Source organism: Schistocerca nitens, chromosome 2 (genome assembly GCF_023898315.1).
Source record: "Schistocerca nitens isolate TAMUIC-IGC-003100 chromosome 2, iqSchNite1.1, whole genome shotgun sequence".
Taxonomy (NCBI): Eukaryota; Metazoa; Arthropoda; class Insecta; order Orthoptera; family Acrididae; genus Schistocerca; species Schistocerca nitens.
The window spans coordinates 675172268-675198383 of record NC_064615.1 but is presented as its reverse complement, the minus strand read 5'-3'; the positions used below and the strand labels follow the sequence as shown (position 1 = coordinate 675198383).

General features: G+C 36.8%; 1 protein-coding gene across 1 annotated transcript in view; it reads left to right on the top strand.

Moving 5' to 3' along the window:
- Positions 1-18060, top strand: part of LOC126235237 (kinesin-like protein KIF19) — a 605478-nt gene extending 587418 nt beyond the window's left edge. The window contains exons 17-18 of the mRNA XM_049943969.1: positions 7193-7244; positions 17020-18060. Coding sequence (XP_049799926.1) covers positions 7193-7244; positions 17020-17052 — 85 coding nt within the window. The 3' untranslated portion in view covers positions 17053-18060. The remainder of the gene's footprint in view (positions 1-7192; positions 7245-17019) is intronic.
- The last annotated feature ends 8056 nt before the right edge of the window (positions 18061-26116 follow it).

The following is a 26116-nucleotide window of genomic DNA, read 5'->3' as shown; positions in this document are numbered from 1 at the left end:
CACTAAATACACTGTTGTTATTATGTTCTTTCACTGAACGATACAGAAAACTAACTTGTCTCAAGGATAGGAAATGACTGAAACAACTCACTAATGGTTGCCACAATGACATAAATGTTTATACATTCTTAATGGAAAGTAAACAAATTTACTTTGCTTCTCTGGATGTTTTGGAAAACTGCTGCAGATACACATCTGGTACACATTTCATTAGATTCACCAGATCAATAACAACAAAACAAATGGAAATTGTGATTTACTTTAACCTCGTACAGTTTTGCAATGGCTTCATATTAGCGAAGTTGCTAAATTTCAGGCAAAATCTTTTATTACCCATAACTCCATAACTAAACATTTGCAGACCTATGTTTATATGAACTTTTTTGTTTGGTTTACTTGTATAATAACATATTAAAATATCTCCATATCTTCATGAATCACCAGGTATGAGCTCAGAAAAATACTTACATTAGATTAGAACAATTAAAATAATCAATTTTTGACAATATAATGTAAATGGATGGATAGAAAATGTACTCATCAAGCAACAGCAGTAGAACACACATATAAAAAAATAGATATTACTTGTGCAAGCTTTTGGAGCCAATGGCTCCATCTTCCAATGGAAGGGCTGAAGGGAAGGAAGAGGGGTGAAGGGAAAGCAACTGGAGAGGTTTAGGAAAAGGGGTAGAGTTCAGAAATGTCACTCAGAACCCCAGGTCAGGGGAGACTTACTGGATGGACAGTAGCTTTTTATATCTTCAATATAAAACACACTTATATTTTTATCAAGTTGCATATTGTTCTTCACTCCATACCTAAAATGACCCTGTAAGGGAAGAAAGAGCCTGAGACAAACTTGCAGGACTCTATGGAAATGGAAAGTAAACTTGAGTGCAATAAACAATTATATCATCCTATATTACTGCAAAATACACCAGCCCTGTTTTCCTTGAACTCAGGATGCATAAAAATATTATGTGTATTTGTTGTTATCAGTTTTATGTTCTCACAATGCCAACTAATCCCAACAGCTACATTCATCCCATTTAGTTTCTTGTCATAACCAATGGTCTTTTTTAAATGCCCCTTGTGTCTAATAACAGTTTTAAATCTACAGCTTTAACTACCTTTAGTAGATATTTGACTGTTGTTCACAATGCGGAAAGTAAGTGTGCATTAAAAAATTAGCTCCTTTTTGGATCTACGAGGATTGGAACTTAAATAATGGCAACTATTTATTCACAACCGATACAAAAGAGTTACATGTTTGCACCTGTTACTGTCCTTCAATGTAGTCACCAGCATTGTGTAGAACCTGTTGCCAGTGGTGTGGAAGACATAGTATACCGTTAGCAGAGCCTGTTATGATGATGGTGTGAATGGAGCGGTCTATTGCCTGTCAAATCTCTGGAACAGTTCTGAAGCGAATGCCATGAATTGGTTCCTTCATCTTCAGAATCAAATCAAAGTCACAAGGACTTAAATCTGGGGAGTATGGTGGATGGTACAGTACTTCCCATTCCCGTCGACTGAAGAGAGGAGCCACAGTTTGTGCTGCATGCTCCCGTGCATTGTCATGCAAAATGATGGGTGGGTTGTGCAGAAAGTGTTGCCGCTTCTTTCACTAGTTCTTGAACACCTTGATGAGACTGTCATGCTGTATGACCTCTGGCACATTCAATCTTGATCCAACTCCATTGTTCTTGTTTTGAAAACATAGTGATACCATTACTTTTGACCGCTCGCTCACAACTGATCACGTTTCCCTTGATTGTGTGCACGCTGGTGATGTGGAATGGGCAAGTCAATTTGCTTGGAGGTACGGTAGGTATGTCAACAATGTGTACTATCAGCGACAATAGTAGATTCCATTGCATAGTGTCTCCACAGCAGTGTTGCCACTATTTCAGTTCCAACCCACATATAATGGAGCCCCTTAGTGACATGGCTGTTAAGGAGGGGAAGGAATCCAGTGTGTACTCTATGTACATACCAGGAGGAGTCATTCTACGTTTGGAATGAGTGCTTCTGGATGCCACACAGGGTGCACCAAACTGCAGGTAGTGGCTCATGTTGGTACTAATGATGTGTGTCACTGAGGATCAGATGAGATTCTCTCTAGTTTCAGGCAGCTAACTGAAGCAGTAAAGACTTACAGCCTTGCTTCTGACATGAAGGCTTATTTCTTGACTTGCATCATAGAGTGGTGTCTTTCCAGGTTCTGCTAAATAGGTCAGGAGTCCCACTACATGCAGAAAGTGGCTCCACAAGTAGCGGGGACTGTATAGAGTGGATTGGACAAATTTATAGGTTAGAGGATTTTTGGAAAGTGCAGAAAGGGCTTCAGTTTCAAAGAGTGCAGGAGGAACACAAGAAGATGGTGGACATAGGAACATTCAATATTGTAGTTGTGGACTGTCATAGCTGTGTTTGAAAACTACCAGAGCTCCAAGCTCTAATAGAAAGTACTGAATCTCAAATGTTACAGGCACTGGCCAGAAATAAGTTCAGCCAAAATTTTTACAGAGGACCTAACTGTATTCAGAAAGGACAGATTAAATACTGTTAGTGGTGGAGTGTTTATTGTTGCCAGAAGTAGTTTACCTTGGAGTGAAATTGAAGAAAATAGTTCCTGTGGGTTAGTATGGGTAGAGATTATACTTGTCAACTGAAATAAATTAATAATTGCTTCCTTTTACTGACCCCCATGGCCGACATGATACAGTGTCCAAACAGTTCAAAGAAAACTTGAATGTCATTCCAAATAGGTTCACCACTCATCTACCCTCAATATGTTGGAGAAAATACATGTTTAAAGTCAGAGACACATAAAACATCATCCAAAATCATACTGAATGCCTTCTCATAAAATTATTTTGAAGAACTAGTCCAGGACCTCCCTTGAAGTGTAAATGGTTGCAAAAACATGCTTGACCTCTCAGCAACAAATAATCCTTACCACATAGAGAGCACCTTGACAGATACAGGGATTAGTGACCATAAGGTTGTTGTAGACTGAATACATAATATCCTCACCCACAAAAAATGAACACAAAATACAATCATTTAAAAAATCAGATAAATGTTCACTTGACACCTTCCTAAGAGACAATGTCCACTCCTTCCAGACTGACTATGTAAGTGCAGACCAGATGTGGTATAAATTCAAAGAACTAGTATCAATGGCAGTTGCGAGATATGTACCAAATAAATCAATAAGAGATGGCACTGGTCCCCATGACATGATTTCCTATCAGAAAGGTAAGAGTTGATAATAACTGACAGGAAGTCATCAAGCACAACAGAAGTAATAGCCAGCATTCCCAAAGAAAGTATTATAGTCCCTCTGTTATTCTTGATCTACATAAATGTTTTAGGAGACAATCTGAGCAGCCTTCTTAGATTGTTTGTAGATGGTGCTCTCATTTACCATTTATGTAAAGTTGTCGGATGATCAAAATGAATTGCAAAATGATTTAGACAAGATGGAATGATCACATAGATAATGTTGTGGGGAAAGCAAAGCAAAGATTGTAATTTATTGGCAGAATACTTACAAAATGTAACAGGTCTACTGAACAGACTGTCTGCCCTCTTCTAGAGTAATGCTATGCAGAGTGGGATCCACATCAGATAGAATTGATAGGGGAGACTGAAAAACTTTAAAGAAGGTAAGCTCATTTTGTACCATTTCAAAACAGAACAGAGAGTGCCACATATATAATACAAGGATTGGGTTGTGCAGTCACTAAAACGAATCTGTTTTTCACTGTGGCAGTATCTTCTCATGAAATTTGAAACACAGACTTTCTCCTTAGTGTGTGAAAATATTTTGCTAGTGCCTACTTACATAGGAAGAAATTATCATCATAACAAAATAAGATAAACCAGAGCTTGCACAGAAAGATTTTAGTGTTCATTATTCCTGCGCATTGTTCTCGAGTGGGACAATAGAGCTTAAAGGTGACTCGATGAACCCTCTACCAGGCACTTAATTGTGAATTGCAGAATAATCACGTAGATGTACAGGTATGAGGTTTGACATGATAGTGTATCAACACATCATCATCATAATGATGCTGCTTGCTCATAACAAGGACTGGCAACCATCCATTACTGAAAATGACAGCCTTTGAATAAAGATTCCACTTGTACATCTTTTTGAAATGATGTATATCTTTTCCTTATTAGACTTGCCTGCTTATGGACCAGGCACAAAAATTTCATAATCATCGTTTGCGCTGTTGTTAACACTAGCAAACAAGCATCAGTAAACTGATCATGAGTTTAAACAGTTGGTGAGCACAAGTGAAAAACATTTGAATGTTTGATCATACACAGTACACATTTTCTGACATTCCATTGGCTGTTGAGATTTCATTGAAACTTCCAAGAAAGTTTGCTCACTCTGCACTCATTTGGATGTGAACAAACTGTGAAAGAACTTTTAATGTCATGTCAACAAAATGGAGAAATTAATAAAACAGGCATTCAGTTGAATGGAATTATTTCTATATCTGAAATTGAACAAAATTTACTCAGAATTTGCTGAAAAAATTAAGAAATGCACATTTTTTAAAGCCTGTCAAAAAGTAGAACTTAATATAATTACTTTTGGATTAAGGGAGACCACTCAGAAAAAGCTGAATCATGGAGTCACAGACAGGAACACACAAAAAGAAAGAAAACTTGCTACCTTTCAGAGTGGCCCCTTTTTGAGCTGGAGTAAAATACATACAGTAAACACAAACACACAAGCCTGGAAAAGGATCACTCCAAAAGGTAGCATGTTGTCTTTCTTTTTGTGTGTGCTTATCTGTGACTCCATGCTTCGGCTTTTGCTGAGTGGTTTCCTTTAATCCAAAAGCATTTAAATTCTGTCAGAATTTTACCAATACATATATAATCTATGACATTAAAAGCTTACTGTAGCTTTAGTTTTGAAGGTTTCAAATATTTTCAAAAGTTTTCTGTGGCCTTAGCTTTAAAAATTTAAGATATTTTCAAAACGTTTTTTTCTTAATTACAGAATTAATATTTTAACTGACTTAAATGAGTATTAAAATCATGAAATTTTTATGATTAATGAATTGACACATTTTTACCATTTTAAATTGCTTTTGAAGTTTTTAGAAATTGTTCATTCATAATAATATTAATTACTGAATCACATGCCAATAAGATTATACTAATGAAAGAAATAATATGAATATATTTTCTAGTGTCAAAGTCCTGGCAATGACCTTTATTTTGACTCAACAGAATTAATAATCCTACTCATAACAGTTGCAAAAATGCTACAGTACTATGGGAAATGAAATAGAATTTACTGCATTATAGGAAACTTACAAAATAACCACAAATAAGGTGTTTATCCTAGGGGCATCACGATGTTTTGTTCAGCGCCTGTATTAGCATGAAATGCAACAGCTGCCCACTAGTCATGGCCAAAAAATTCACTAACTTTATTTCTACTTTGATGTAACTAGACATTTATAGATTCTTTATTAATATAATACAGAATGACACCTATTAACAGTTTCTGAACAATGTAGTACCAACCACTAATTAATCCACTGCACTCATATTCCCCATCCATTCAGCCATATTTATGTTTTCTTTGGTTTAAAAAATTGTTTGAGATTATTTCAAAAGAATACAACCAATTTCATTCCCCATCTTTATCAAATTTAAACTTGTGCTCATCTCCAATGATCTTGCCATACTAATATTCCTTCATTTTGTAAACAGTTGCCTGTACACTGAGGTGACGAAGGTCATGGGACACCTCCTAATATCATGTCAGACAACCTTTTGTCTTGACATAGTATTAACTCAACAAGTTGTTGGAAGTCCTCTCCAAAAATATTTTGTCATGCTGCCACTATCACCATCCATAATTGCAAGAAAGTTGCCAGTGTAGGATTTTGTGTACAAAATGACCTCTCCATTATGTCCCATAAATGTTTCATGGGATTCATCTCAGGCAATCTTAATGGCCAAATCATTATCTTGAATTATCTAGAATGATTTTTCAAACCATTTGTGTGGCACATTCTTATCCATAAAAATTCCATTGTTGTTCAGGCATGACATGCGTGAATAGCTGCAAATGGTCTCCAAGTAGCCAAGTATAACCACTTCTACTCAATGAACCATTCAGTTGGAACAAAGGACCCAGTCAATTCCATGTAAACACAACCCACACCATTATGGTGCCACCACCAGCTTGCACAGCACCTTGTTGACAACTTAGGTCCATGGCTTCTTGAGGTCTGTGCCACACTCGAACCCTGCCAGCAGCTCCTACTAGCTGAAAGTGGGATTCATCTGACCAGGCCAATCATCGAGTGTCCAAATGATATGGCCATGAGCCCAGGAGGTGCACTGCAGGTGAAGGCATGCTATTAGCAAATTCATTTGCTTCGGTCGTCTGTTGCCATAGCCCTTTGACACCAAATTTCACCACACTGTCCTAATGGGTACATTCACTGTACATCCCACATTGATTTCTATGGTTATTTCATTGCAAATGCCGCTGATCCGACAATGTTGGTCAATACATTGTCCATAGTTTGAGGTAACACCTGAAATCTGGCATTCTCGGTACACTCTTGACGTCGTGAATCTTGGAATACTGAGTTCCCTAATGATTGACAAAATGGAATCTCCCATTCATCTACCTCCAAGTACTATTCTGCATTCAGAGTTTTGTAATTCCTTTCATGCAGCCATAATCTTGTTTCAACCCTTTTCACATGAATCATCTGAGTACAAATGACAACTCCACCAATGCACTGCACTACACTGCACTGCACTACATTGTTACTATCATCGTCTGTATATATACATACCACTATCCCTTGCCTTTTGCCACCTCAGTGTAACAGTGTCACAATTGTAGCACTTTTGAATGTTTTAGAACGCTTATGTAGGACTGTTTACTAATTGACTACAATTTAATCAGAGTCCATTATTTAACAAATTTCACTGGTGTACTGTCTACATTACAATAGCCATTCTAAAAACACTGGATTATCTCACTCAAGTTCCAGTGCTGACAAAGTGCAGTTGAATGTTAAATATGAAGTAAATATTCTGAGACCACTCTGTAAATAATGATTTTTTTTGTATCGTTTTCTTTTGGCAAATATACAGCAGTTTTACCTCAATTTGCCTTGTGTTTCAGAAGTGGTCTGAGGAGGAGTGCAAGTCAGAATAATTTATCTTCTGCAAGACAGGTACAGTTTAGATGTAGTTAGAATCAATTTTGGTTGCATATTTTAGTTACATATACTTTGCTTTTCATAAAATGTGACCATATTTTTTCATGGATCCTAGGGAAAAAAGTCACTGAAATATGGAAAGTAGTCAAATTATGTTTTTTAAAAGCATGATACATTATAAAAGAAAAGACTTAAAGTTACCAAAAATTTTAATATTACAGTGTTGATATGAATTCATTATAACCAAATTTTACAGCTTTGAGTATCCTTGTAAAAATCATTTCTAGTTCAACTGATTGAGTTGTTTAACAGATGGCAGCTCAAATCCCGATCTGGCCATTCACATTTAGGTTTCCCATGCTCTTCAGAAACTGCTTAAGAAAAATGCCAGGACGATTCCTTTGAAAAGGACACAGCTGATTTTCCTCCCCAATTTGCAATTGTACTCATTGGCTTTAAAACATTAAACCTCAATCTTCCTTTTCCCATATTAAAAACAAATCTGGGTGCATGATAATGATCACTGTTACAATTTAAACAGTTACTTTGAGTCAGTTACTTATAGAATTCAAACTGATTTTTATTCAGTACCATGCAATAAGCTTATAGTGCCTTAAAGTGGTAGATGAAACAAACTGTAGATGTATTTAGAGGACTTTTTTTTTTCAAAAGTGCTAAAAGCTACTTCAGCATTTACCAGATACAGGTTTCTTACTTAAATACTAAATACAGTATCCATGCAAATATGAATATAGTAACATTATTGATTCATTTTCTTAATGGAAATTTCAATGTCCTACAAGTAGGTGTGATGATGTTACTCAACTGACAGTTTGAAACTAACCACTATAATCTTTCATAGTAATAATACTGAATGGTTTGACACCATAATGTCCAAAAGATCTAACATATTTCAATTGAACTATCATACATAATTAAGTAAAAGAACCATAGGACAGATTGTCTAATGGTTATAATGATATTTGGAGATATGACTCAGTATATCTTTGGATTCAGTTAACTTCAATGATTTGCATGTAAAGCATTAGTAAATAGTTAACTTGATCATGAAAATAAAAAGAAGAGAATTGATTTTGGAGACTGGCATGGGACATAGATAACTCAGACACCAGAGTGTCCTCCTGATGAACGAAGTGGGGAGAAAAAGGGGGAAGAGAAGGCACTGGAGAAAGTATTAGGTCCCAGATAGTACAATTTTAAGTTCTATGTCAGATTAGTTCAGAGATGATACATAGGACAGACAATAAAATGGAATTTGGATCATTTTATCACTCACCAGGCTCATCTGATGTAAATGAAAGGTTTAGAGAAAACTTCATTTCACTTGTACTTAAGGAAAGCCAGAATGATCCATCTCCTCCATGTTAATTTTAGAAAATAGAAGGAACATTTTTTCTAAAACCATTAAACATATTGCCCTGAAATTTGGACTTCATGTTCATTGAATATTTCTCTACAAAGTTATAATGCCATGTTAAGAAATATTTATTGGTTCTTGTTCCACAATTTCTTTAAACAGATACTTATTTTTTTCTCTAAAAATTTGCACTTTTTCTTCTATAACTCTTGAATTATACAATACTTTTTAGAATTTGTTATAAAAATGAAGGAAAGAAGTAAACATTATTGTGTGTAGAATGAGATTTTCACTCTGCAACAGAGTGTGCGCTGATATGAAACTTCCTGGCAGATTAAAACTGTGTGCCAGAGCAAGACTCAAAGTTAGGAGACGAGGTACTGGCAGAAGTGAGGTTGTGAGGACGGGGCGTGAGTCATGCTTGGGTAGCTCTGTTGGTAGAGCACTTACCCACAAAAGGCATAGGTCCCGAGTTAGAGTCTCGGTCTGGCACACTGTTTTAATCTGCCAGGAAGTTTAATATTGTGTATAAATTTCATTGATATATTGTCAGCGGTTTTTGGGAAAATGTCCCTCAAATACGAAAATTTTAAAGTTACGGGAAATGGCTTCCAAAGTTTTTTAATACATTTTTGCCCCATGAGATGGATTATCAGCAACCTCTTCTTTTTCCAGTGTTAGTTTCCTTTTCAATGGTATTTTCTTCCCCTTTTCTGCATGTTGTAGACTTTTGTCTCTTCTTCCTGCACCTCTTAGTCTTTCTTCTTCAATAAGGCGCATTGTGGAAATAGTGTTGTGTCCTGGTTGAAAACCTAAACATTTCAGCACATCACATTTGATAATGTTTCCTTCAGTGTATGTTGCCACTGCATCATACACTCCAAAATGCAGTGTTTTTATCTGTACAAACACTCTTTTGGGAAACATAATCCAAATTAAATTATTTGCACTTTCATTTGGATTTTGTGTTTTTGCATGTAAACACTTTTCCAATAAACTTGGCAGTGATAAATATCTGATCATGGGTTTGATTACATCAATTACAGCATTTGGAAAACTGTTTTATGAGTATATTCCTTTCCTGATTGGTACTTACATCATGAGTCATCACCTGTGGGGCCCAGTGCATGTTGTGGGTGCTCATTTGTTGATGCAGTATGAAAAAATTATGCCCATGCCGTTCTCTTCATGTGCTCACTGCTTCTTGTATTTTGCCTAATTTCACACCCATAATACCTCTGCAATCTATCAATTGCTTCATCTGTCAATCTTCCTCTTCCTCCAAGGGTCTTACCATCACTAAGCTTCTGGGATCCTAATGTCTGCTTTAGTTTGCGCAAGCAAGTCCCCATGTGCTTCTGCACATGTCCACTGCACCCCTGTTCTGTAATATGAATTTCATTGCCATAAGGTTTGAGTCACTCTACAGCTTTATATCCCTGAGAACCACCATATCCTAAATAGTTAGTGTATCATACATTATACTACTCATGTGACCTGGAAAGAATTGCTTTCACTGCCTCTACTTCCATCGCTCCACTCGTGCCGTGAAAATTTGCGTCACAACTTTCACTATGTTCGTCCTTGGTATTGCACTTACATCTACAATGTTTTGAGAGAATAGTAACATCAATTACTTTGCAACTGTCTCCACAGGTAGCTGTCACAATTCCATTTAGAGATTTATGACCTCTATGTTGCCATGATCCATCTAAAGCAACAGTTAAATCTCTACAATTCCCATTATCTGTCACAGCTTTTTCAACTGCTTTCTCCATTGTTGCTTGAGGAACGTCTTCACCGGAAGATCCCACCAATTCATTATAAAATCCAAACTTGGTTGGTGGTTTTGGCAAGTTCATAATTCCACATAGCATTGTCCCTGCAGCACTGCCCTTGCCAATGCAATGCAAGCCATACACTAGCCTAACATTTATATCATACACTTTCTTTCCACTATTACCACTATGAGGAATACTATTAGAATTAGAAAACGAAACTTCTGCAGCACATTTGTTACACTTCAATAACATTTTACATACCAAACCAATGTGTGAAGTTATTTTCAAATCCAGTCCTCTTTCTTTGCAAACTTGGCATAATACGTTATGTTTAAAAATATTAGAGAGCAAGGAAATGTTAATTATTTCATTCACATCATTACTTTCACTTTCATAGTTTTCGATTTTTTCTTTGCTGTCACAAAGTTTCTTGCTGGAAGTCATTCTATCACATTCATTTGGAGTAGTTGGTGAAGCAGTCTGAGCAGCATCTCCCTTTGAAACAACAAAAGATTTCTTCTTCCATTCATTGTGCATTTTCTTAAACACTCAATTGTTGAAATGGGGCATATTGATATCCACAAACCAAATACGTAAAACAGGTACGAGCAAAATTTGTCAAATACGCAAAATTGAACAGCTAAACAACACAAAGCGAACTCCACAAGTCAACACACACAGTATAGCATTTATGTTTACTGATATGAACAGTCACTTGTCACAGAGATAAAGCCATACAACGTTGGAAAACAAAACACTGTCTAATTCCACAAAGATACCTTGCTTGCAGCCAGCGAGTTGTTATCGCTGAGTTTAATTTAACAGAGACAATGGCTATGCACTTAGCAACACCTGGAAGAGTGCACTGGATAAAGAAAAACCACAGAGGAAAACTTCCTGCTCTTTACCTCCTGATTCAAGGGATGGCGCAGCAAGCAACGCGGGATCTAAATTACATCTATGGAAGTAGAGAGTACCACTTCACTATGTGCCATATCACTGTTGCTATGATGTATTCCAGCCAATCAGAAGCCGTCCTTAGAATATAAAAGTTGGAGCCTTGCTAGTTTACGACAGTCAGTTTTAGCCCTGATGATGACCATGGAGGTAGTGGTCAGAAGCTTGGAGTTTTATCCTAAATTGATGTGGCATGTGCACCGAGAGATTTTTATCCAAGAAATATGTCGTGAAAGACTTCGTAGCCAACTTGCTTTAAATGTTAAAAAATGTAAAATTGTGTACCTCACAAAACGAAAATATGTAGTATCTTATGACTATAATATGAATGAGTCAACTAATACTAATTTCTATGTGTAACGCTTTGTAGGGATTTGAAATGGAAAGTTCACGTAGACTCAGTTGTGGGGGTAGCAGATGGTAGACTTTGGTTTATTGGTAGAATACTGGGGGAGTGCAATCAGTCTATAAAGGAGACTGCTTAAAAATCACTTGTGTGACTCAATGTAGAATAGTGCTCAAGTATGTTGGTGGGACCCATACCAAATAGGCTAAAAGGGGATATTGAACATACACAGAGAAGGGCAGCACGAATGGTCACATGTTTATTTGACCTGTGGGAGTGTGTTACAGAGGTGCTGAAGAAACTGAGGCAGAATCTTGAAGATAGACATAAACTATCCTGAGAAAGTCTACTAACAAGCTGGCTGGACTTGCCGAGTGGTTCTAGGCGCTACAGTCTGGAAACGTGCGACCGCTACAGTTGCAGGTTCGAATCCTGCCTCAGTCATGGATGTGTGTGATGTCCTTAGGTTAGTTAGGTTTAAGTAGTTCTGAGTTCTAGGGGACTGATGACCTCAGCAGTTAAGTCCCATACTGCTCAGAGCCATTTTTTTCTACTAACAAAATTTCATGAATTGGCTTTAAATAATAACTCTATGAATATACTACATCCCCCTATGTATCACTCACATAGGGATTGTGCAGACAAGATCAGAATAATCATAGCATAAACAGAGGCACTGAAACAATCATTCTCCCTGTGCTCCATATGTGAATGGAACAGGATGAAACTCAAATAACTGGTACAATGTGATGTACCCTCTGTCATGCACTTCATAGTGGTTTGCGGAGTATGGATGTAGATGTATGTAAATGAGTTATAAGTGTAGATGGATAGATGAGGGAGATAAATTATAAGTGGAAGTAATGATACACTTAAGAAATAGAAGGAAAAAATAATTAAGCAAATAATGAAATTCTACCTTTGGGCAAAAAAGAAGTGAGACAAGTTTTTAATGGGGATGAGGGTATGATGGAGAACAAGTTCCCATTTCCAGAATTCTAGGAAATCAGTGTTTTTGATTAGAGCCCAGTGACCTGTTGCCACAGAAATGCACATTCTGAATGAAACAATATGTGCAAAATTTCTTGATGTCCAACTGGACAATAAGCCAAAATGTGTTGCTCAATGTTTTGAATTGAGGGGAAGCTTCTCCTATATACATATAAAGGAATGGTCCAATCCGATATGTCAAAATATAACCTGAAATTGTTCATAAAGCAAGCAGACACTGACAGAAATGCACTGTCAAAATTTTAGCTGCTAAGGTGCACCGCAAGTATTTTTTTAAAAATATGTTAAAGTTACTCATTTTTGTTGCATAAAGATACAGCTCCCCCCCCCCCCCCCCCCCACCACCCACTGCTTGCTGCCCAAACTGGTGAACAAGCAAACAGAGCCACGACAGGAGAAAGAAAATTTTAAGCAGTTAACTATACCAAAAATGTCTCAAATCATTAATCTGTAGAATAACTTTCAGTTCATTTCATCAGCTAAACGGTTGGAAATGTAATTGTTAGACAAGTGATTAGCAGAGGAAAAAATTCAACGCAATGTATTATGTTACATTACAAAAGACTTACTTCAATTTGGAATTTAATATGTTGACATGAAACATTTATAACAATTTCTGTAGTGTAGTTGTTATGATAATTTTTGGATAATGTGTATTTCACTAAAAGTGAAGCTGTTTCTTGACTATTTCCAGTGGCTGTCTCAAAAATGCAAAGTGTCTATTGCATGATGAAAACAAATATCTCTTTACACAAGGCACACCTGCTAAAAGAAACAAAAATTAATGTATTTAGGCACATCACAGTAGTTACTAGTTTTATTTAGACAGAACTGAGATGGAGTAAGTAATGGTCATGGCTGTTATTCTGCATATTATACTGTGTACCATGCATACTTAATCAAATTTCTAAAACATGGTGATGCAAACTGACACTGCAGAAATGAGTGAAGTTTAACAATACTGTACCACTGATAAACCAGAAATGATAAGGAAGTATCAGAAATTATGTTGTCTAACAAATTTCTGAAAAATACATTACAGTGTTGAAAAATTTCTTTATCGAGAGGCTGATTCTTTTTGTTGCCTTCTTAAAGACAGATATGTTGTTAAATCCAGGCCAAGAGTCCAACAAAACTAGTGAATTATTTGCTGAAACTGGTAAGAAGACGTCCAAGATGTAACACTGAAAATTATTCTCTACCACATTTCCAGAATTTGCTATGTTGATTACAAGATTTTTGCAAATAAACAGTCCTTTTTTTTTAATTTCTGGTCCTAATTTGCCTTGGGATTCCTGAGGACAGGAATAAAGCTGCAGAAGCAGTAATCCACTGATACTTATCACTGGAATTGTTATATATGAATGTGTCGCAGCATTCATCAACTGCACAAACAACTTTGTCTTCCTTTTGCTCAAAAAGAGAAAGTGGAATCTGCACACGGTTCTTGCACAAAGCCTGACTGATTGGCTTTATACACTGCATTTTAGGACAAAAAAAGAACCTTTGTCTATATGTCAGCTACGAATTTCTCGTTTCTTTATTTATGTTAATCACATCTCCTCTACACATTACTTGAAGTAACTTGGTAATTTTGCAGCTTCCTTTTCCATATAATTTCCTGAATACCGGTATTTTTAATTAGATCAACAAAGAATCAGTAATGTTAATATCACTTGCTGTTCAGAGGGACAAGTGATCTGAATCTCCCTCAGTAATGATGCACTGACTCCCATTATTAGTTCTAAATCTTTCGAATAGTTTTTCTTTCAAAATTTTGTGAGTTTCATTTTGGCGCATATGTCAGACTTTATGTAAATCTTTGTTTCATTTATACAATTTCTGTTCAGACTTTATGAAATTGAGTCAGCTTTCCACAAAGCAAAACTTTATGTGTTTTTGAAATGACATTTTCATGCTGCAGCAGAGTGTGTGCTGATTTGAAACTTCCTGATAGACTGAAACTGTGTGCCGGACAGAGACTTGGAAGGCGGAAGTAGAGCACTGAGGAGTGGTTGTGAGTTGTGCCTGGCTAGCTCAGTCAGTAAAGCAGTTGCCTGTGAAAGGGAAATGTCAGTTCAGCACACCGTTTCAATCTGCCTAAAAGTTTCAGCATTTTCTCCTTCCTTCTTTCTTTGACACTGAAGGCTATTGCCATACCTGTTTTATTTGGGCTAGGAAGGTGCTGTATTTTTGTTCTGGATTTTAATGAAGACAACAGTCATTGTTTGAACCACAATTCACAGAATCATCAGTTATTTCCTATTTCTTCTGATGTTTCCATAATTACTTATGAATGAGTATCCATAAAATTAACTAATAAATAGTACTCATGTATGTCTTCAGAACATAGTGCATTCATCATATTTCGTCCTTGCAAGGCTGAAAACATTAACTGGATTCCACATTACTGTGAAAATCTAACATCTGCACAAACACAGATGCTATTACCAAGTTTCTATGAAGAACTCACAAAGAAAATTAATTCTGGTTATCTCCACTGTTAACACTTAGCAATACCGCAAATGCAATTATGGACATTAAATGAGGTACAAATTCAAGTGGATACAAACTGTGAACAGTTGTTTCAGAGAAATTATCAATGGAATTGATATTTGCTTTACAAATTATGATTGTTTTGTGCCATGTTATCTGTTTACCTATGTGCTGTCAACCAAGCCTATGTGCCCACTATGTTGCTCATGCACTGTCTGCTACAGCTACAACAGGGTTTTAATTTCTCCAGCTGCCTGATGAGCTATGAATTTGACAATTTTCAAGAATACTTGCAGTGTTGTGTTTCTTTCAGTGTGTTCTTCATGCATATAAATATCAGGGCAGGTTTCAACCTGTCAGATTGGATAATTGCCTGGTGAAACGCGTGGTTCAAAAAATTTATTAATAATGTATAATTTCTTATCATCATAATCATCATTTTCAAATTTGTCTGTCATTGGACATACACCACTAGATACTGACTTCCTACAGACATTTCCATAGATTACATCCTTCAGCTATATGCACTCATGTTGCACCCACATATTATCTAACATTGTACAGATGCATTCCACTAGCAACTTCTCTCAATTTTTTCTTATCTCTAGAAAACAATAATGGAAGTATCTTTGTCAATCTACCATCCACTCCTCTTCCACATGCCTTGCCCCTCCAATTTCAGTTTTAATATGGATACAGTTGTTACCTGTTCTGTTTGACAGTTTTCATGTTGTTGTAACATGACATGGGTCATGACATAGTAACTCTAGAAGCTCACTATTAGATAAGAGGTGATATGGGATTTTGAGGTCATCTATTTCTTGGTTCATGAGTGGCTATGTATGGGAGTGAAATGGAAACTGGGTCAAACTAAGATTCTTCAGATAACTGTGGCTGGAGACAGAACACAATGATGATGTTAGGTTAAGGAGGCAGATATGATGATAATAGGGAAAATAAGACTCTGGGTTGGTTTAATGGTCTGCTTTTTGTTGCTTCTTCACATGGTAGCAATGAACATGCAGGAGAGTACAGACAATCATTTATAAAAACATGGATGAGGCTTACTAGATTCTCCAATCAGTTACCAGAACAAATAGCCACCCTGACCTATAATAACCAATATTAAGTGAGGAATCTAGGAATATACTACAACCCCACTTGGGTCACTCCAATAGGGACAAAGAAGGCTAGTTGACACTAATTAAAGTAAGCACATATGAACTAGAAAAATCCTTCTTCTCACACTGTTGATGTGAATGGAACTGAAAAAACCCTAATCCTTCTGGCATGCACTTCACAGTGGTTTGCACTGTAGGTGCACAGAAATATATTTGCAACTGATTCCCATTTCAGTGTTATTTGCAGACATTACACTACAATTTTAAAGCACATAATAAAAGCAATTTGAAGTACAGTTTGTGTGTGTTTATGTGTGTGTGTGTGTGTGTGTGTGTGTGTGTGTGTGTGTGTGTGTGTGTGTGTGTGTTTGAGAGAGAAAGAGAGAGAGAGGGAAGGGGTGGGGGTGAATACAGTAGGGCCTATTAATTGAAAAAGTGGCTCTGTAATACTGCATACTTTACCATATTCACGTTTTACAGTTGATCTTACTTCTTGCCTTATCCATCAATCTATTTACTGATTTATTACAAAATATTCATTTCTAAAATCATGAATTACTCTTAAACAACTGTATGTCTGTGTTCTTTCCACTACAGTCACACATTTATGAATTTTGTTAAGTATCCATATAATAAATATTTTCTTCTTTTGTTTTTTTTTAGTGTATTTTGAAAACTGATGCATATTTACATTTTTCAGATGAATAGAGACACCCTGTGGCCTGATGAATAGAAGATATCTTGAAGAATCTTAATTTGATATATAAAATGATGGTTAACAACATGAAAACATTGTAATGTGATATGATAGATTGTCTTAACAAAAGCTGTGGTGTTAAGATGCTAGCAAGTGTAAATAATCAGAGAGGAAATTGAAAATAAGATCAATATTTGGGGTTACCTATTACTGCTCAAATGGCAGTGTCCTACTATTAGAGAAAAGATATGTCACTAGAAGGAATAAACATAAATACTGAAGCAGGCTGTGATCTAAAGTGCAATCTGCTGTACAACTGCTAAGTACTTTTGTAAACTCACCTCTGTGATGAATGCTGATTTTCATGTTATCTATATTTTTAACTCGTGATCACAAACATATACAACTTTCATAAGGTTTTCCATATATTGAGTATTGTGTAATTTAGAGAAGAATTTGTCATTGTTGGAACAGTTGGCTGTAATCATTTTTGTAACAGGATATGTGAAATAGTACAGAGTCATAATAACAATTAAATTCTGTACAGTTTACAGATATACATTATAAATTTTGTTACAAAGATATTAGATGTTTGTACAAGAATAGTACTCTACAAAGGCCTAAGGTATTGATATAGAGGAGGAACCATATATAAGTTTAGACTCCAGTGTTTAACATGAAAGGAAAACTTGTATTCTGTGTGACAAGGCTAGAAATACAGAGAAATAAATGTTGCTAGAAACATTAAAACCATGTTAAATTATCCCCATTGTCCTTTCACTGTTTTTAGTATGTGTGAGTCTCATACCATGTGGTTTTATATCAATTTGGAGCCTGAGTGACCTGTCCCCCTCCCCCTTGGGTAAGAACCATAAAAATTCTGACAGCTACAGATAATAACAGCTTTTCTATTTTAAGCATTTCTGCCATCTTGAAGGTACAAATAGTAAGTACTGAGGAGTCAGATTAGATGCTATTTGAGCTCTCTTACAATGAACCCCCCCCCCTCCCCCCTCTCACTCTTTTGGTCTGTCTGTCTGTCTGTCTGTCTCTCTCTCTCTCTCTCTCTCTATCTATCTATCTCTTTAAAAAAATTAATCTAACCCTATACCACAATAAGATTTTATAATCTGCCCTCTAGCTTTTCAAACCAACTGAATTGCAATTTGCCATTGCGTTATCACTGAACAAAATGCTTTCTGTTATTCTGCCTGCAACTATTCCTATGTAATTATAACATCACATCCCTACATGTTGTTGCTGCTATGTTTTTGTGTGAAATATAACTGAATAAATTTGCCTGTCAAATACAACGTGTGAAAAAATATCTCTTATTTTAGAGGTGGTAAATGCACCAACACAAGACAAAAGTGTCCAGTAAACATAGGCCCTAAAGTGTATTTCTTAAGAGTTATGAGCACATGTTCATCTTGACTAATGTGAAACACCCTTTTATGGAACAAGTGCTCATACCTCTTAAGGTATGCAGTTTAGAACCTAAGTTTAATGGACAATTTTCTTGTGTGGTCCATACTACCACCTCTCAAAATACAAGATTTTTTGTTTTAACATTCTGTATACTTGGATTAATTTTGTTTGTAATTTCCTCAATTCTATTCAGTTCAGTTCAATTCAACTCAATTTCTTTACTCATCTGTTAATAATAAACAATGTATAGATGTAATCAGTTCATAGCCAGGTCTAGTTACAATAACTTTTTTTAATATTTAAGTTGTTTAACAATCATCTTACACAAGTACAGGGTGATTCAGAATAATGGAAATGTTTGAAATGAGTAGTGGTAGCCATGGGCAAGTGGCAGCACTGCGGTTTCATGATACTTAGTGAGTAAACAGTCTGCCATCTCAGTAACCATGGATCAGTGGAACAGATAACAGTGTGTGCTAGCCATAAAAATGTTTAATAAAAACAATGATAGTTTGGTAGTGGCACAGAGGGGGTTTTGACGTTTTTATAATTTAGGACATCATGAAGCCATTCTGTCAAAACACGCAATAAAATGTTTTTTTGACTGGAGACTCGATCTGCCCTCAAGAACAAACCAAAAGAATGACCAAGAAGTGTGCATTCTCCAGTGAAAACTAATGTTGTACGTGAGCCTGTCTTACAGTCTGTATATGTAAATGATTTTAGTTTTTCATATTCAGATATTCTTCAATGCTATAAAAGTTATACACTATTAAAATTATTTTACCTCTATTCTAAATTTATGAAATTCTTTAATTTTCTTTACTGTAGCAATGAAAGTCATCTCTGTTTCTTGTTTTGTAGTTATGAACTTCATTGTTCAAGGGCAGCTTCCCCTTGTGCAAGATCTTTGATGTACTGAATTACTATTCGTCAGCCCGTGACCTGGGTAAAATGTTTTTAAAAGTCTTAATGAATACAACATTCTCAGGAATGAGTGCTTGAAATTTCCTATGTTTGATTAGCCTTTAGTCCAGTGGAACAGATGACAATGGTGGCATTGCCCCAATTACATACATAACATGGTCAGATGACATTGTGATTCATTGTGATTCATTTCATTTCCATATCCTAACTCACAAGTCACACGACTAATACTTCTATCTCCTCTCCATGTATACACACAGAGTGTACTTGGTGCCCCTTCCTGCCCCTGCAGCCATTTCTCTAAGGGGTACCATCATTTAACAGACATTTCATAAAATTTAGTTGACATATCATTTTAGTACACATTCCATTGCATGATACCCAAAACCACACTTGGACGACACACAAACTAGTGTTGATGGCTATCCCAAATACAGAAGACAGTCACCCAAAAATTGCGGCTTAGCAGCAAAAATATGAATACAAGGCAGCGATGAACTGGAAATAGGTAATCAATATGTAGTACCACATAACATACTACTTTCCAAAATGTTCCAAGCACACATGAACATAGAATACTGCAATTCAGTGAAATCCATCAAATATGCCAGCAAGTATGTATTTCAAATAGCCAAAGTCAGTGAACAACAAAACAGAAAGGACAGGGTTGTTATGTACCAAATGCAAAGATACATCAACAGTAATCAAGCTGCGTGGTGGAATTCCAGTTTTCACTTATACGAACACATACTAATTGTGCAACATACAGCAGTATGCTTGGATAATGGACAGAGAGTTTACTCAACAGAAGATACTGCCAGAAAAACTGCAAGTGAACTACCTCTCAACAAAACATTAACAGCTTTTTACAAATTGTGCCAAATGAAGCCATTCGCAAAAATATTACTGTTTGTCAATGTCACAAGAACACAACAATGAAAATCTTTTAATAGTGAAAACAAGGAATTCAAGTAGAAGATCATCCAGGAATCATGAAATCTGGCACACTAGGCCAAATATGCCCTGTGCATCTGAATAATGGTAAACGTTTCTATCTCTGTTCAATGGGTTCCTTTTAGCACTCATGTGGATGACCTCACACTATTCATTATTTATTGTCAACTGCCAATTTTTTCACCATACAGACAGCTTTTCTAAATTGTTTTGCAATTGTCTGGAACCGCAAGACCGCTACGGTCGCAGGTTCGAATCCTGCCTCGGGCATGGATGTTTGTGATGTCCTTAGGTTAGTTAGGTTTAACTAGTTCTAAGTTCTAGGGGACTAATGACCTCAGCAGTTGAGTCCCATAGTGCTCAGAGCCATTTTTGTTTTGCAATTTGTTTTGCTCTTATGATGAATTTAGTAGTCAATAAATGAGAGCATCATCTGCAAACAACCTAAGACGGCTACTCAGATTGTCTTCCAAATTGTTTGTATAGATAAAGAACAACAAAGGGCCTATAACACTACCTTACACGATGCCAGAAATCACTTCTGTTTTACCTGATGACTTTTCATCAGTTAATGCAAACTGTGACCTCTCAGACAGGAAATCACTAATCCAGTCACACAACTGAGATGATATTCTATAAGCACACAGTTTCACTATAAGCTGCTTGTGGGTACAGTTTCAAAAGCCTTCTGGAAATCCAGAAATATAGAATCAATTGGAAATCCCTTGTCAATAGCACTCAGCATTTTGTGTGAGTAAAGAACTAGTTGTGTTTCACAAGAATGATGTTTTCTAAAAATACTGCTGCATATCAACATTAATGATATGGCTCTGTAATTTAGTGGATTAATCCTACAAACTTTCTTGAATCTTGGTGTGATGTGTGCAACTTTCCAGTCTTGGGTATGGAGCATTCATTGAGCGAATGTTTGTATGTAATTGTGAAGTATAGAGCTATTGTATCAGCACACTCTGAAAAGAATGTAATCAGTCTGGACCAGAAGACTTACTTTTGTTAAGTGATTTAAGTTGCTTCACTACTCTGAAGATATTTACTTCTATGTTACTCATTTTGGCAGCTGTTCTTGATTTGAAATCTGGAATATTTACTTTGTCTTCTTTGGTGAAGGAATTTTGGAAGGCTGTGTTTAGTAGCTCTGCTTTGACAGCACTGTCATCAACAGTATTTCCATTGCTATCATGCAGAAAAGGCATTGATTGTGTCTTGCCGATAGTATACTTGAGACACGACAAAAATCTCTTTTGATTTTGTGACAGGTTTTGAGAAAAAGTTTTGCTGTGGAAACTATTATAAGCATCTCACATTGAAGTCCACACTAATTTTGAGCTTCTCTAAAAGATTGCAAATCTTGGAGATTTTGTGTCAATTTAAATTTGGCATTTTTTTTCCAACAGTGTTCTGATTCATTTTGTGTACCTATGAGGATCAGCTCTATTGTTTGTCAATTTATTTGGTATAAATCTCTCAGTTACTGCCAATACTATTTGTTTAATTCAAGCCACATCTGGTCTACACTTACATAATTAATTTGGAATTAGTGGAGATAGTCCCATAGGAAGGTGCCAAGTGAATTTTTATCTGTTTTTTTGAACAGATATATTTTTCATTTATTTTTGCAGGATTTGGAGGTTACAATATTCAATCTCACTATGACAGCCCTGTGTTCACTAATCCCTGTATCTGTTTTGATGCTTGTTATTAGCTCAGGATTATTTGTTGTTAAGAGGTCCAGTGTGTTTTCACAACTGCTCACAAACTACCTTCTTGAAATAATTTTCAGAGAATGTGTCTAGCACAATTTCAAATGATGTTTTATGTGTACCTCCAGAATTACACAAGTATTTTTGCCAACATATTGAGGGTAAATTAAAGTCAGGACCAACTACATTTGTGTGAGTCGGGTAGGTGCTTGAAATCAAACTCAAGTTTTCTTTGAACCTTTCAGAAAAAATATCATCTGGACTGGGACGTCAGAAAAAAATTCCATTAATATTTTATTCCAGTTTCCAAGAATGACCTCTGCCCATACTAACTCACAGGAAGTATCTACTTCAATTTCATGACAAGGTACACTAATTCTAACAGCAACAAACACACCACCGCCAACTGTGTTTAGCCTATCCTTTCAGAATGCTGTTAGGTTCTTCACAAAAATTTCAGCTGAACTTCTCTCTGGCTTTAGGGAAATTTCAGGGCTTATAATGATTTGAGCATCAGTGCTTTCTACTAGTGCTTGGAGCTCTGGTACTTTCCCAACACAGTTATGACAATTTACAATTGTTACACTGATGGTTCCTGGATCTACATTCTTCCTGTGTTCGGCCTGCACCCTTTGTGACTGAAGCCCTTTCTGTGTTTTCCCAAGACCCTACAACCTTAAAAACTCCCCAGTCCATGCCGCACAGCCCCTGTTACCCATGTAGCCACCTCCTGCATGTAGTGGACTTCAGACCTATTCAGTGGAACCCAAAACCTAACCCTCCTTTGGTGCAAGTTGAGAAATCTGCAGCCTACATGGTCACAGAACCATCTGAGCCCCTGATTCAGACACTCCACTTGACTCTGTACAAGCAGTCAGCAATCGGTCCTGTCGACTATGTTGCAAACGGTCAGTTCTGCTTCACATCTCACAAGCAAGACTGGCAGCCTTTATCTCTGTTAGCTGCTCAAAAAGAAAGAGAATCTCTTCTGATCCAAAGTGACACACATCATTGGTACCAACAAGAGCCAGCACCTGCATTGAGCTGCACCCTCTGCTCTTCATGGCTTCCGAAAGGACCCATTCCATGTCTGGAACGACTCCACCTGGTATGTACATGGAGTGCACATTGGTGTTCTTACTGCTCCAAATCCAATAAGTGCATTCTGAACTGGCCATTGAATTCAACAACATCTTCAATGAAACACTCATTTGCCTAGAAGATAAATATTTCAAGAAATCCACTGAACTGGAAAGCTGCAGTATTCATATCTTGTACTTGACTAGTGGTTGAAATAGCCATAGGATTAATTGTAAGATTTACTGTTGGACTAACTATTTTGCCTTCAAATCTTGAGTCAAGTTTTGACACTGAAGCATTCATGCAATTTACAACTATGTTATCAAATTCATTCTCATCTGCACTAGATCCATTACTACATTTGTTGTAAGCTCTTTTGTACCCTGTTTACCTATCTTTACAATAACAACACAATATGTTGTATTCACTTGTTTTATATGCAACATAATTCAAATAATCTCAGTATCCAGTTGTCTAATTCTAATGCTCTCACAGTACAGCAAGTTGAAACAGTGAAACAGTGCTGCATCATTACATGCTCCTGCAACATGAATTTAGCCAGGCTGTGTGGCTAAGTACCTTTTAGTTTTAGAACTCATTACTATGAAATTTATTAATTCTACTGTGATTAGCAAGTCTATTTAGTGACACACACACACATTGCGAGGATCAATCGCATACCATCCTTGTGACCTGTGGCAGTAATTATCTTTATTCAACAGTTCAATTTTTCACTCATCCACCTTAATTCATAGTTTCCCTTACACACTACAAATGTACCATCCAGCATAAAAGTGTTCCCATTTCTTTTCATCGAATTCAGTCATGTCTTTCACTTCAAAACTGGTTTCACATCACTTCTGAATACTCTTTGCAATCTACAAAGCAGAAAAATTTTCGGTAGGTACTTCAAGTTTCTTCACATCTCACATGATCTTCCAACCATTTTCGTTATTTAGGTGGTAGCCTCACTTCTTGTAACTGTAGATTGATGATACCAGGCCCATAACCTGTGACTCTTTAGTGAAACAGCACACAAAAATGCACATCATACCACAGTTGTAATCCGATCTTTCACAATTCATCATAACAGGAAGACAACATTGGATACTTTAGAGTCTACATCAGTGACAGACTGCACCTATGTTTTGAGTGGGGAAAGGAGGGGATGGGGGGTGGGGGGGGGGGGGGAGTGGGGAGGGAGGGGTTGATGTGTAGTGCAGCAACTCAATGTGACATGGAATCAACAAGTCATTAGAAGTCACCTGCAGAAATATTGAGTCATGTTACTCTACAGCCATCCATTGTTGCAAAAGTGTTGCAGGTGCAGGATTTTATGCATGAATTGATGTCTCAATTATGTTCCATAAATGTTCAATGGGATTCATGCTGGTGAACTGGGTGGCCAAAACGTTCACTCAAACTGTCCAGAATGTTCTTCAAAGCAATCGTGAACAATTGTGCCCTGGTGATATGGCACATTGTAATCCATAAAAATTCCATCATTGTTTGGGAACATTAAGTCCATGAATGGCTTGACAGTGTTTCACTTATAGGTAATATTTTACAGTATGTTCTCAAAATTGAATCAGTACCAATATAAAATGCTAGAAATATTTAATATGGAGGTCTTTATTTTGATTCTGATTTGTTAATCATGGTTTATTGTTTATCTTATTCATAAAATATTCTTTTAAAATTACTGAAATTGTTAATTTGTCTTTACATTATGTAAATTATGCCATTATTAGAAGAAGAAGATGAAGCCTGTTGAGTCTATGTCAAATTAGTCGATTATGTTTAGAGCTACTATATGCAATCAGTGAGTCTCTGTTTAAGAATTTAAAATTTAAATTCGTTTTTTTATCTAGACTGTATATATTTCACTTTTCACTTGAATTTCTTTAATTCATTGCTTTGAATAATTTCAGTCTTCTGCACTGTTGTGGGTGAGGTCAGTGATTTAAGGTCTCTCTTGAGAATCCTTTCAGTCCCCTTTGGCCTTACTGAAATAACATTCATATACTTGACAGTATCTGCATGAAGGACATGGCAGTATTAGATAGAAGAGTACACAAGTTGTCCCAAGTGCCAGCTTTGAACATTGTGTTTTGTAGCAGCCTAAAGCTCTAGCAGCATGGAAGGTGGCCCATAACTATTACCAGGTGATAGTCTCAGTCAGCTCACTGGATGATGCCCCACAGTTCCCAATCCCGTGTCAGCCTCTTTTTGTGTGCCAAGAGCATGGGATGTCAGGAAGTTTCTGTGGCATGACTAACTGTTGAATGACAACTACCATACCCTGGTCATCAGCTTCAGTTCCAGAGGTTTCCAGGCAATACAGATGCATGGACCTTCCACAAACTCAGCTCTGGGCTGCAATATTTAAACCCATGGGTCCAGTCCAATGCCATTGTCACAGCTAGGCCCTGCTACAATGACCAGCTCATGTCAGTCATTGGCATACTTATGACACGGGTATGTTTTTCACCTCCAGGCCATGAAGCAGCAACCATTGCCTACCTGTCCAAGCCTAGGACTGCCAGTACCTGCCACTGTCTTCATGGTCGAGGTCGAGCCATAAGTTCTGGACAGCCCAAAAATGACCACCACTCACTGCCACCCTACAGCCTGCAGTTCCATGTTATTGCCTGGGAAGTCCTACTAGTGCTCACTACCACCTAGCTCATCACCACCCATAGTCTACTGTCTGCCTGCTGCGGAAGCACTGATCTTCATTCATGTGTGATTGCTGATAAAGAGTTTTGGCAAAAGGTTGTCAACATATGTCATCGGCATCTCCACCCACCTCCAGCAGATAACTGCTTACTCATGCCTTTCCATAACAACAACCTGATACACTTGATGTCAGAACAGCGGTTGGAGGCTGTTATGGTAAAGCAACGGAGGGTAGAAACTAAGAGGATGCAGCTGACTTTAAGTTTTGTTTGGTCCTGTCAGGTTGCATTTCTTCCTTTCCTTTCTTTTCT